Source organism: Pithys albifrons, chromosome 11 (genome assembly GCF_047495875.1).
Source record: "Pithys albifrons albifrons isolate INPA30051 chromosome 11, PitAlb_v1, whole genome shotgun sequence".
Lineage (NCBI taxonomy): Eukaryota > Metazoa > Chordata > Aves > Passeriformes > Thamnophilidae > Pithys > Pithys albifrons.
In genome coordinates this window covers 17,295,141-17,307,477 of record NC_092468.1, presented here as the reverse complement: position 1 = coordinate 17,307,477, position 12,337 = coordinate 17,295,141, and the positions used below count along the sequence as shown (strand labels likewise).

General features: G+C 52.8%; 1 protein-coding gene across 5 annotated transcripts in view; it reads right to left on the bottom strand.

The window, feature by feature from the left end:
* Window positions 1-12,337, bottom strand: part of DIS3L2 (DIS3 like 3'-5' exoribonuclease 2) — a 183,139-nt gene that overhangs the window by 1,593 nt on the left and 169,209 nt on the right. For all 5 annotated transcript variants that reach the window (XM_071566546.1, XM_071566545.1, XM_071566550.1 and 2 more), the window contains 6 exons: window positions 8,916-9,099; window positions 7,655-7,741; window positions 2,991-3,138; window positions 2,751-2,881; window positions 2,434-2,538; window positions 1,647-1,748 (listed from right to left, as the gene is read on the bottom strand). In XM_071566546.1, the coding sequence (XP_071422647.1) occupies window positions 1,647-1,748; window positions 2,434-2,538; window positions 2,751-2,881; window positions 2,991-3,138; window positions 7,655-7,741; window positions 8,916-9,099 (757 nt within the window). The remainder of the gene's footprint in view (window positions 1-1,646; window positions 1,749-2,433; window positions 2,539-2,750; window positions 2,882-2,990; window positions 3,139-7,654; window positions 7,742-8,915; window positions 9,100-12,337) is intronic.

The window sequence follows — 12,337 nt, the reverse complement described above, 5'->3', positions numbered from 1 at the left end:
GAGCACCAGCCCCTGCCTGCCCCAGCTGGCTGCAGTGCAGGGGGTGGTGGTCAAGGGGCAGTCCCCCATATCTGGGGGAGTCACATTGGGGTTATCAGGATTCTCCCTTGCAATCCTGCCTCATCCCTTTGCTGAACTGCTGTGAAACAGAACAATTTCACATCAAATCCTTCTACGTCTTAGATCCACTTCATACTCCAGCCCTGAGTGATGCCCATTGAGGTCCTGGTGATCTTGAGCTCAGGGACAGATGGGGGTAACACCTTCCCTCCATGGGAGGGACAGCCAGCACAGATCCCTGCCCAGCTTCCCACTAACAGCCTTCCCTGATGTTCCTGCTGTCTGACCAGTCGGAGCTAAAGCAGGAAGCAGATACCAAGCACTGCGTCTGGGTGGGGTGGTGGGGTGCTTGGTGCCACTGGGTGTTTGGGTGACATCAACCATGGTTCAGCACTGCTTGCAGGGAACTGGCTCATCCCAGGGCTGGAGATCTGCTGGCTCAGAGGACAGCTCAGAGCCTGCTCCCACAGGAGAGCTATGGTGTTTTCTTAGGAGGTGTGGAGGGTTCATGGAGGAGTCTCCTATACCAACTGTTTGCTTAACCAAAATGGGCCCTGCTCATGCTGGGGCATCATTTTTCATGCAGCTCTATCCTAGGGTGTAAGAGATCCACGCTCCTGTAGGAAAGGAAGAACTGAGGCCACTTCAGGCCACATCCAGGGAGCTTCTCTGAGCCAAGCTGAGAAATGAAAGCTCAGCTTCAAAGGGAGGGGGACCTGCAGAAACACACGCAGCAGCCAGGGAGCTCGGCCAGCTCTGACCACAACATCTCCCCTGGAAAGGGAAGGAAAGGACTCTGCTCTGTATCAGCAGCCCTAAGTGGGCAAGGATGGGTTGTGCGGGGCTTGGATGGCAATGGGGCTCAAGTGCAGAGCCCCCAGTGTGGTGCAGGGAGAGGTATTCAGCCCTCCCATCCCCACCCTGGCAGCAAGCAGAGATCACAGCAGTCAACACAGCTGTGATTTTATAGTGATGCCAGACAAAAGCTGGCAAAGAAGCACCACTTAATCAAGCCAGACAAATGTGATTGCTCCCTTTGATTGAGTTACCAAGCTAATAGATGACAGAGACACAAGAGAGAGATTTCCAGATGCTGTTAAACCATTTGACACTCCATCTCAGAGAGTCTGATTTAAAAAATTTCTCCTAACTGGGGCTCAACTCTGACTCAGGGATGGAAACCCCAAGAAAGAGCTATGTCAGTGAGTGGACAAAGAATGTCAGGACTGGGGGAAGGGTCTAGACTGGAATTGCTTTAGGTCTGATCTTACTTAACATCTTAATTGATGATCTGGAAGGAGGAAGTAAACAGCAAGTTAATTCAATTCCTGGAGGAAACTGAATTGAGAGGCAGGGCACACAGCAGGCAGGGCAGAGACCGAAGGCCATGGAGGGGTCAGATGTGAGGGCAGCGATGGGATGGAGTAGGGCTGGATGTCAGAGGAGGTTAAGTCTGAAGTTGGGCTCACAGCAGGACCTGACTCCTGGACCTGTCCCTGCAGACATCAGAGGATCCACATGTTGCACTCAGCCTCCATGCCAGACTCATGCTATTGTGAGCCTGCCCCATCCTGCAGGGGTCTTACCTGGGGCACAGATTCCTCCTCCAGCTCCTCTGGCTCCCACATGAGCGTCAGCTCTGGCTTCTTCCCCACCTTCTGGAAGCGGAAGTTCAGCAAGGGCAGCGCCTGCAGGCAGAGAGAGTGTTGGGAACAGCCCCCTACTCAGCTCTCCTCTTCCTCCTCGCCCTCGGATGGGGCTGACGCTGCTTTTGCCCAGCATGCTCTGTAACAACTCGGATGCAGCAGCCTGTGAGCCTGAGCCTAGCACGTAAATCAGGTGCTGCTGTGATACAACACCAGCCCATACATCATGCTCTATGTCCTGTTTAAAGATGTCATTGCCAGCCATATAACCAGGTTATTAAGAGAGGATGCTGTCACCAACTGCAGGTGCTGGCCCACAGTGCTGCTGTCACAGCCCCAGATAAACTGTCTGATTAAATGAAATGAAAACCAGCCTCGCTCCCCATCCTCCCTTCAGATCCATGCTCATCTCTGTTTCCCTGAATCTGGCTTTATTCCCTTTTACCTAGGCTAGATCAACCCCAGCACATCACAGGATGAAGCTGGTCCTCAGAGACTGGGCTGATCCAGACCCTCTAGTCCCTCGTGCCTGCCCAGGCTGAGGGATGGAGTGGAAATCCCATGAAAGCTCCCTCCCATCTGGTTGGCTTGGCTTGGGTGCAGCTCTGCAGGTTGCAGGGCTGACACAAAAGGGCACCAGGACATCCACTGCCTCCAGTGATGCCAGGCTGCTGCAGCCCTCTCTGGTGAGGCAGCAGAGAGGCACTCACACTGGTGAGGAACTTACATTGCAGTAGATACGCTTCTGTACTCCAAACTTCAGCACCAGGACATCAAAGGCCTGGCTCAGGACACCCATCACCATGGCTTCAGATTCCAGAGGACCACATTCCTGTCAAGAGACAGGGCTGTTACTACACAGCACCCTCATCCAGCCATCCCCAAGGGAGCCTGTGACTCCAGGTCCTGGAATCTGGAATCCTGTCACTGTTTGCCTTTCCTAAGGCCAAGTGGGCAGCCACAGCCTTCTGCCTGGTAGCATCTAGGCTGAGCCTTCACAGGGAAATCTAGAGATGCTTTGGGGAAGATAGTCTAGGCTCTCACCCTGACAAAGACGGAGAAGAAGAGGTCAGTGCTGAGCTCCTGCACCCTCTTGGAAGCCATCTTCCGGTCGTTGCAGTGCTCTGCCTGTCTCTGAATGTCTTCTTTCTCCATCTTAATGGGGGAGCTGACACCTGCAAAGGGGTCAAGTGACAATGACATGCACACTCTCCCTCCTGTTATGGAACCATGCCATGGGCCCCTGCACCCAGGTCACCCCCAGGAGGGGCCAGGCAGACCCACCGAGTGAGGCGGAGAGGAGTCGGTGCACGATGATGTCGGCATAGCGGCGGATGGGGGAGGTGAAGTGTGTGTAGAAGGGCACGTTCAGGGCATAGTGGCGAAAGAGGGTCTCGTCCTCCAAGACACCAGTGCAGAAGTAGAGAGCCACCTGAAAGGGGTGAGAAACAAAGGAAGGCTGTGAGCAAGGATGGTGGTAGGACCCTGCATGAGGCTGGAGAAGTTTGGATCCATGAGACATAGCTCCAGCAGCCAATGGTCCTTCTGATGATGTCATGTGTGCTGATGGTCCTTCACCTGCTGCTGAGTTTGGGCTGTGCAGGGACAAGGCGGAAACTGCAGAAACTGAGCACAGAGCAACAGGGGCAAAGCCACTGCAGGGAGTTGCTGGATGCCAGCTGACCTCACTTGTCACCAAGGACTGCACCAACTTTTACATCACACATGGGTTTAAGCAGTTTTCTGCTTCTGCTTAGGTCCTGGAGCTCATTCACCAACCTTCTATCTTCCAGGGGAGAGCCCAGCTTGTTCTGTGCCCACCTCAGATGCTTTCCCAACAAAGGGCCTCAGAGAGTGGCTCCTGTGCAAGGCTCTGTGGTTCTGGGTCTGGCTGCAGCCTCTATACACCCGTTGTGCCTACCTGGAGAGCACTGGGGGATGGGGTAAGTGGCTTCTCCATTCACTGAGGAGGAAGAGACAGCTCCGCTGTGATCCCTGCTGCTCCATCCCACTGTAACAGCTGGGAAGCCAAGTGGCTGAACTGCTCATCTAAACCAACACCAGTGTGACCGTGGCACCATGCTGCACAGCAGCCTCTTCAGCCTCTCCTGTGTCACCCCTGTTATCGCACATGGTACAGCTTTTATTTTTACATCTGTGAGGCACCAGCTCTCAGGGCTGGGAAAACAATGGGGGCCGAGCCCAGGCAGGGAGGGGAGGCTGTGCAGGTCACGGGGGTTGCGGCAGGGTCACGGCACAGTGGCGATTGAATGAACCCATTTAAAAATAAGAGTAAGTGATTTAAAAAAAACAGGAGTAGCCAGCTCTGATTACAGAGCTGTCCTGGGATCCTCGGTTTGGGCAGCTGGATCCTCTGCTCTCCAGCCCAGCAGCACAGCCAGCTCCTGCTGAGCAGCAACGCACTGATCCGGGCAAGTAAATAGAGCAGGTTAAAAAAAGCACCATCAGTCCTGGCCTTATTATGAGACCCAAGAGCTGGGATAGGAGCTGTGGTAGCTGCCAATTTCCACAACCCAGAATTAAATTGTTTCTGATGGACTCCACAAAGTATGGTCTCCACTCAATTAGCTCGGCTCCCACCGCACGAGGCTCTGCTGGGCAGGGAGAGACGCCAAGCGCTGGAGGCTGCTGCAGGAGAAGATTAGTGCCCTTCTGCAGACAGACAGCATGAAATCGCAGGGTGTTTACAGGCACTTGTGCCAAGCTTCTGGGCAGAAGAGAGGAAGGTCCTTGCAATGCCAGGCAGGTAGAAAACAGAGCATCAGTCAAAATCTCTGCTACAAGAAAGCCCTTGTGAAGGGCCCATCCCTGTCATATGCCCAGCAGTGTTTCAGGTTATGCTCTGCCTCGTTTCAAGTTAGAAAATATGCTGAAGGTCCCGTGCTGCTTGCTGTTGTCTGGGACACTTCACCTTGATGGATGTGCTGGCCAAACCCAGCCACTGCAGTGTCCAGCACCATTTTGGACACCCTTTTGGCAGCTCATGACTCACTGACATTGGCATCAGCTTGGGTATCATAGTAAAAACAGTCCTTTGGGCTTCAGCAGGGTCACACACTGCAGGGAGCTCAGTCCAACCCATATCTGATACCTGTCCTCACCACCGTGACAGCACTGCCCAGTGACACTACCCTGGCATAAAGCAGATGTTCTCTCATTAACAAATTTGATTCACAAGTGGTCTCAAATCCCCAGGGTTTGCTGCAATCCCTGGAGAACTGGAAATAAATCAGCTCCAGCCAACCAGGGGCAGCTTTTCTTTCATGGACAGATTGAATCCCCGAGTGACTGAGCCCCTGAAAAATGGTATGTCACTGCTCCTTCGTCTGTTACAAGGCTCCAGGCATGGCAAGCCAGGCACTCACCCAGACACATGCATGACCAGTTGCTTCCCGCCTCCCTTCTCCTCCAAGATGCTGATGCCTTGACCACCAGCATGCAGTGAAGATGGAAGACACAGGCTTGGCACAACCAGGGGTTAAACCTGAGACCAAGTTGTTTTGGCTGATTTAGCTGCAGCCTTGTCCCTGAAACACTGGCTTTATCACTGGGAGCTGAGACATGTGCAGGGATACAGGTGACTCCTCAGTGCCCTGACCAGACCGTCTCGCTGCACCATCTGTCAGAGCGATGGCCCAGCCCCTGACACCATCATGGGCCCCTGTGTGGCTCTGCTCCACAGCTGCCAACACTCAAATCTGTCCTCTGCCCTGTGAGGGACTGTGACATCCGGCAGGATGGGGCTGATCCATCCATCTGCTCTGATATTGGTGGCAGACAGCAAAAAATACTCCTCCCAGGGAAAGCTCCTTCCTCCCAGAAGCCGTCTGCCCTTTCTGAGGGGTATTAACATGGCTTTAAATTATCCGTCCTCCACATTTAGCAGTAGGAACAGCAATGGGAATCTGAACTGCTCAGGGTTCTGAGGAGCTGTGAGTCCACCCCACACTGACTGTGGTCAAAGACCAGAGACCACTGCAGTGCTATGGTCCTTCCTTATGGACTGGAGGTCATATGGACCCACTGCCATAAGCATACACTGGGTCAGATTGGAAAGCTGCCCTGAAGATGGGAGGGGGGCATCTGTTCACCTGGTTGATGGCTTTGGGCTAGTCTGAAACTCCATATACAAACTGAATTGCATAAGCTCAACCCATGATCAAGACTGATTTCTGCTTCTTCTGGCTCATGCATCACTTCCAATAATGAGAGCACCTATCACATGCAGCAGTACCGCCCTGCTGGGGAGTGCCAGCAAATGGGAATGCTGCTCACCATCCAGACCCAATCTGCCCTGCAGGGCCAACAGGCTCAGCTGTAAACAGTTTTGCCTATTATGGGACTGTGCCAGGCAGCAGGTTTGCCAGGTATGAGTGGACTGCACAGCACACCTGAACTCACGGGCACCTTGGTCTTCTGATGATGAAATGCGTCTAGTTCCTGCCAAAATCATGTCTCATGCAATATATTTGAAAGTCCTTCCTTCTTTCCCAAACCTTCTGCCTGGTATCTACTGTGCAGAACACTTCATCCCCAAAGCCTTGATACCTCTTTCGCATACAGATCTAACGTGTATTCACAGGGCTAAATCTTAACAGAACCCCCTGTGAGGTATCTCTCAGAGAACACCCATCACTTCTCCAACTACAGCCTCAGGAGACCACAGAGGCAAAATCTCAGCAAGTCAGCACGTCCCCAAAAGCCCATCTCCTCCTTGGTGCCACTGCAGAAATGAGTTGTCTTCTCCTTGCTCATCCATCCTGGTCAACAGCCAGGTTTGCTCCACATGCTTCTACTGGAAAAGCCCAGGCTTGTGCCACAGTCAGCAGGACCAGACAGGAACTCTGAGGAATTCGTGTCACCAGTACACCTTCCACCAAAAAAGGAAGATGTGACAGAAGGGACCAAAATAACTCAAAGCAGGACATGGGATCTGGGAGAACACAGCGAGCTCCAGAGGACACTCCCTGCTCTTCACAAAGCAGCACTCCTGAGCTGGACACATACACGAGGGGGTGATTTACTAAACAGCTTCAGACCCCAAGCCCAGTTGCAAGCAAGCATTAAGTCCCTGAAGCACAGCAGGACTTCAGGCAACTGCTAATGAGTAAATGGAGCAAATAAGCTAATTAGAACAGTGACAGTCAAATGAGTGATGTTGGGAAGATGATTCATTCCTGCAGTGCTAAGAAGGCCACAGCAGAGACACCACTTCAGGAACATGCCCCTTCTCCCTGTAGGGTAGGACTTCCTGCAAAACAGGCTGTCCCATGCCCAGCTGCAAGTACAGCTGATGCTTCACAAAAACTTTTTTTGATGGTGATAAGTGTTCTGAGCTGCAGCTGCATCAAACATGACAACTGGTGTGACCAACACAAGCCTCCATGCAGAGACCGTCACAGAAAGCCACCTGGGCTGGAGAGAGACCAAAGGGATTCCAGAAGTGCTCTGCTTCTAAGAGAGATGCCAGACTGTGCTTATGGCCAGTTCCACACCCCCACATCATCCTCATTCTCGATTCCTTCTTTGGACCAGTTGGAATACCACAGTGTGAAGAAATGGCAAGAACAAGAACCCTGGAGCCCACCACCAGAGCAGGTTGAGTCCTTGTGAGTCTGCTGACACTCCACATGCTACTTCAAGGGTGAAGCATATCCAAACACGGGACAACCCAACAGGGACACTAGGGAGGGCAAGGAAAGAGTCAGCTTGACTCTGCCATTTAGTGAAGCTCTGTTGCTCAGGGGATACACAGAGCTGGAGGCACTGTGGGAAACTGCTGGCAGCCCTGGAACACCATGTTCAGCGTTCATTCACTCCCCCTGTGTGCAACAACCAGCTTGGTAATGCAGAAGGGCCGAGGACTGAAGATGGAGCGTCAGCAGAGAGCTACAGCTACAGCAAGACATGTCCAATGCTGTTCTCACCTGCATGGGCCTGGAGAACATGTAGGTCAGCACTTCTTTCCTTGCTCTGGAATATTTGTCAGTCCCAAATAGTTCTTTTAAGCTTTTCTGGAGAAGAAAAGAGAGAGCATTCAGTGTTGGCATGTTATGTGGTAAAGGAACCCAGGCAAACCTTACTGGGTGAAACAGCAGCTTGTCAAAGCCAAATTCCTCCTTTTTCTGCAAATCCCCTCCTAAGTCAAAAGGTGCACATGAAGTTGGGCTCTCCTGTGGTCCCAGCAGCCCTGGCAGGACTGCACACAGAGTCCTGAGTACTGACCCACCTCCTGGAGTCAGTGGTAGGGAGCACCAAGGGCATAGGGACTGCTGACTCTGTATCCAGTCCTGCAGTGTGCAAGAGCACCTGTAAACCCTCCCCTGACCTGTGCCTGGCTCTCCTCCAGCTACTGAGAGCTTCAACACACTGACTAATGGCACTCTGGGGAGATGTGGATATGGGAGGTCACTGCCTGGGGCTAGCAGTGAAGAAGGGCTGGAGGGTTCAAAGTGCAGGAGAGGAGCTGAATGAGCAGCCCCACATCTGCTGACATAGCCTGGGCGCAGCCAGCAAGTGGGAAAAGCATTCCCGGCTGATGGAGGGGTGTGCAGGAGGCCAGTGGGAATGGGATTAACAGAGGATTATCCACAGTCCAGTTGCAACGAGTAAAGAAAATCCTGGAACCTGTGCTGTGCTGTTCAGCTGGAGTTCAGCCTCGGGACACGCTCAGCAGAGGAGCGGTCGGATACCTCTCGCACTGGCTGCATGTAACCTTTCCCAGCACCACTCTCCAGTCCTTCCCAGTCACTCTGCTCCCCACCCAGCCCTTCCTGAGACCTACAGCAGCCCAGACAGAAACACCCACTTGCAGAGTTACTTTCCGTGTGTTATGGAGTAAATTCCCTGCCCAAGACCTGACTAAAGAAGGCAGAGAAGGAAATCTGGGTGTCCCAGTGAGTGCTCCTGCACTGAAACATCCTGCTCGTTGCAGGGAGGGCAGTGCTGGTGACAATTGCATGGTCTTTCCTTTGCCATTCTAACCTCTGTGCACAGCATGGCAGACCAGCACAGGCTGGGCCATCCTTGCCCAGTGCTAGTGGGATCAAAAGCAAGTGAGGGAGGTGTTTTGTTTTGGCATGGAATAATTGTCAGCTTTGTTTGGGCAGAGAGGGACAGGGAGTAAGCCACATGTTGCCACAAACATGCCCCCAGTGGTCCTGCTGCCCACCAGGCCAGTCCACTCACATGCAGGGCCCCGGCACTGCTGAAGTCAATGTTGAGGCCGACTTGGTTGCAGAAGTCCATGAGGTCTTTCAGCAGCTTGGTTTGGGGTGTTGGGTGGCGGCGAAGGAAGGCCTTCTTGGGGAAGCAGCGATAGATCTGATGAGCCACGGCCATGTTTGCCAGCAGCATGAACTCTTCCACCAGCCTGCAGCATGAGCAAAACAACCCCAAGCCCCAGTTAGAGAGGGGAGTCCCCTGGGAAGCCAAGCCAGTCCACCATGATGGGAACTAATATGACACAGGGGAATGCAGGAGGAGCTTGTAGTTGCTGTCATAAGCACAGATTAGATGTGAGACTGCAGCAAATCCCCCCCAGATTCTCACTTTCTAGCTGAGGCTTCCCCAGGGACTCAGAGTAAGCTGTCCTGCTGGCACAGACAAGCAGAAGTCAGTGATAAATTGACAGCTTAAATTAGGATAAAATAATCTCCCTTTAGGTCATTTTATCTCCTGGAACGCTTGACAAGCAAAACAAACGCCGTGCGAAAGATAGCATGGAAAACAAACACACATCTCTGTCTTCCTGGGCCAGAGAAAACAGTGTCTCACTCACTCCCCCATCCCGAGCTCGACATGTGTGGTCAGGCCCAGCCACTGAGCCCTGCCCCAGGCTGGGCTTCCACCCACAGCACAACACAGCCAGTCCCTGGGCAGGGCAAGCCACCAGCATCACTCAAGTGGTGCTGCCTTTGGCATTCAGCCAACGCAGGGACTCCGGAGGCTCCTCCATGCAACCTGCACGCTGCTGGGGGATTCCAGGCTGGGGTGAGCCCCTCATCTTCCAACTCTGAACATACACACATTGAATGTAAACCTCAGGAGTTACACACTGCTAAGGAAAGCAATCCCAGCACTTGGGATCATCTTTGGTGCATTTATGGGTTGTGCTACCAGCTGCAAGGCTGTGCCACAGGAGGCTTGTTTAACTGGGCTTAGATAAGCAGAAAGATGTGCTTAACTGGGTTTCCTGCTATTTGCTGCATGTATTCCCAGGGCTGCTAACTGGTGCTAATTGCCAAAAAAGATAATAAATTAACAGAAGTAACCTCATCCTCCCAGCAATGCCTGAGCAAGCTGGCCCTGATTACATCAGCTCAGCCCCATCACTCCTGCAGGCAAAGCAGCGATTTTTCAGGGCTGGCTGGGGGACCAGGGTTGGAGCCAGTAGTCCTGCAGGTCCCAGCCCCAGCCATTGCTGGGGAGACTGGCCAGGTGAGGGGTGCAGGGTGCTGTTCTCCTGGGATACTCGCTACAGCAGCAATACATTCCCAGTCTGGGAGTATTTGCCAAGAACTCCAAAGGGAAAGGAAATAAAGACAAGCCCAGAGAAGGATAAAGCACCTGACAGTGATAATCAGCAGTAGAAATATCAGTCTTTAATGGGAAGGAGCTCCCTTATTAGAGCCTTGTGGATTCTCCCAGAGTATTTTGTGCCAGAGGCCAACACTTCAGCCTCCACAAGGAGGGCAGGAGAGACACCCTGGCAGAGGGGTAGTGAGGGCAGGGGCAAGCAGCACAGCCTAAATGGGAATGGGCTGCCAGCCCTGTCCCCTGGAACACTTGCCCATGGGGAGATGCTACCAGAGGCCAAGGGCTGGGTCAGGGGTGGGCAATGCCCGGTGGCCCGAGCAGGATCAGGACACACTCCTGAGGGGCCACTTCCAGGAGGGCTGAGCCAGGCTCCTCCTGCTCCTGTGCAGCTGAGCCGGTAGATGGCAACCACGGTCCCTCTATGGCCACCGGCTCCGGGGGGTGCAGGACAGCATGGCCCGGGGCGCTGGGCACCTCGGGGGTGGGACAGCCAGAGGCACCCAGTGGGTTACGGCACAGCCATCCCCACCTCCTGGGTGTGGGTGACCCACCAGCTCTCACACCAGAGGCACGTGGGGAAGAGTGGCCTGAGGACAGGTGTGAGGCTGTGCCAGCCCATGCTCACTTCTGGGAAGCCCTTTTTGCCCAAGCCAGCTCGTAGTCAGGCACAGAAAACAGAGGCAGCACCTCTCCTTTCCTTGGACTTTGGTGAAAGGAAACAAGGAGACTTTTCCAGCTCTAGCCCCAGCTCACAGATGCATGTGTGGGCCATGGAGAGAAGTGGCCTTTACTGAGTGAAATGCAAACCCATTTTTAAAGACAAAGCAATAAACAACCATGAACAAAATTTCCTCCTTGTCACAGACACAACATGCTCATCACATGTCCCAGAGACAAAAACTGTAAGTGAGTGCTCAAGCAGTCCCTGTCATTCCTGTTCCTCTTGAGCACTGGGGTGTGAAGCTTCATCACTTACCTCCAGTGACAATTCAGGTTGGATGCAATTTCCACCTGATTATTAAGTTCTACATTTTGTTTTACTATTCTGGGGCTTGGGCTTTTACAATTTCCTGGAGATATCCTTGTAGGTTGTACTGAATGCAGCTCTGGATCACTGCGGGGTCATAGAGCTGCTCCCCACACATTGCAGAAGTCCTGCAAGCTTGAAAGGGAAGAACAGTGTGGGGCTGCTCCATAATAACTCCTAACCAGATTTGTTCAAAACATCAAGAGCTTGTCCCCAGGGAGAGGAAAGCAGCTTCCAGAAGGCACAAGTCATAGCTGGGCTAATCCATAGCACATGAGAGCCTGCCAGGGTCAGAGGGAACAGGCTAGGGAGAGCAAAGAAGCTGGCACCTGTGCCAGGAATGAAGCTATGTCACCTCTTCCAGCAGAGCAAGGGGGTCTGTGGCTCAGGACATGAGGGAGGCAAGATCTGCATCAAACAGCTTAACATGGTGGTCTCATTGCACCTAAAAGGAAAACCTTATTCCCAAGAGGGGCTCACGCTGCATGGGATATTGGTGACTTGGTTGGATGAGCCAGGGTTAGGACAGCCCATAAAGCTGGCAATGCTTCAGGTGCTGAGGAGCAGGAGGGCACAGCAAAGCTGCTGCCTTTCTGCCCTCCCCACATGGCCTTTTAGTTTCACTTTAAACTCATGTCCTCACCAGAGCTTCAACTTGGCAAGCACTATGCTGTGGCTTGGAGAAAAGAAATGAATGCTGAGGCTGGTGGCAGTGGAGACTGGCTGGCAGCAGCCTGGACCCAGACCAGTGCCTGGTGCTGATGTTACTGGGAGCTGTGCTTGAAGCCCTGGTAACTTGTCAGCAAGTCAAAGGACAAGGGTTTTGGTTTGGGCTTTTTTTTTTTACTTTTTTCTTGAAACAGCCTAGCTTGGAGTTTGGCTCAGTGCAGCTGGCAGATGGGAGTGCAAAGAAAAATATTTCATGGCTAAAAAAATGGAGACAGAAAGACTGGTCCATCTGAACATGCACTGAATGAATCCCACGTGAAATGCATTCTAACACCATTGCTACAGTTTCCTCTGGATTAGCTGAGCTATCCTTGGC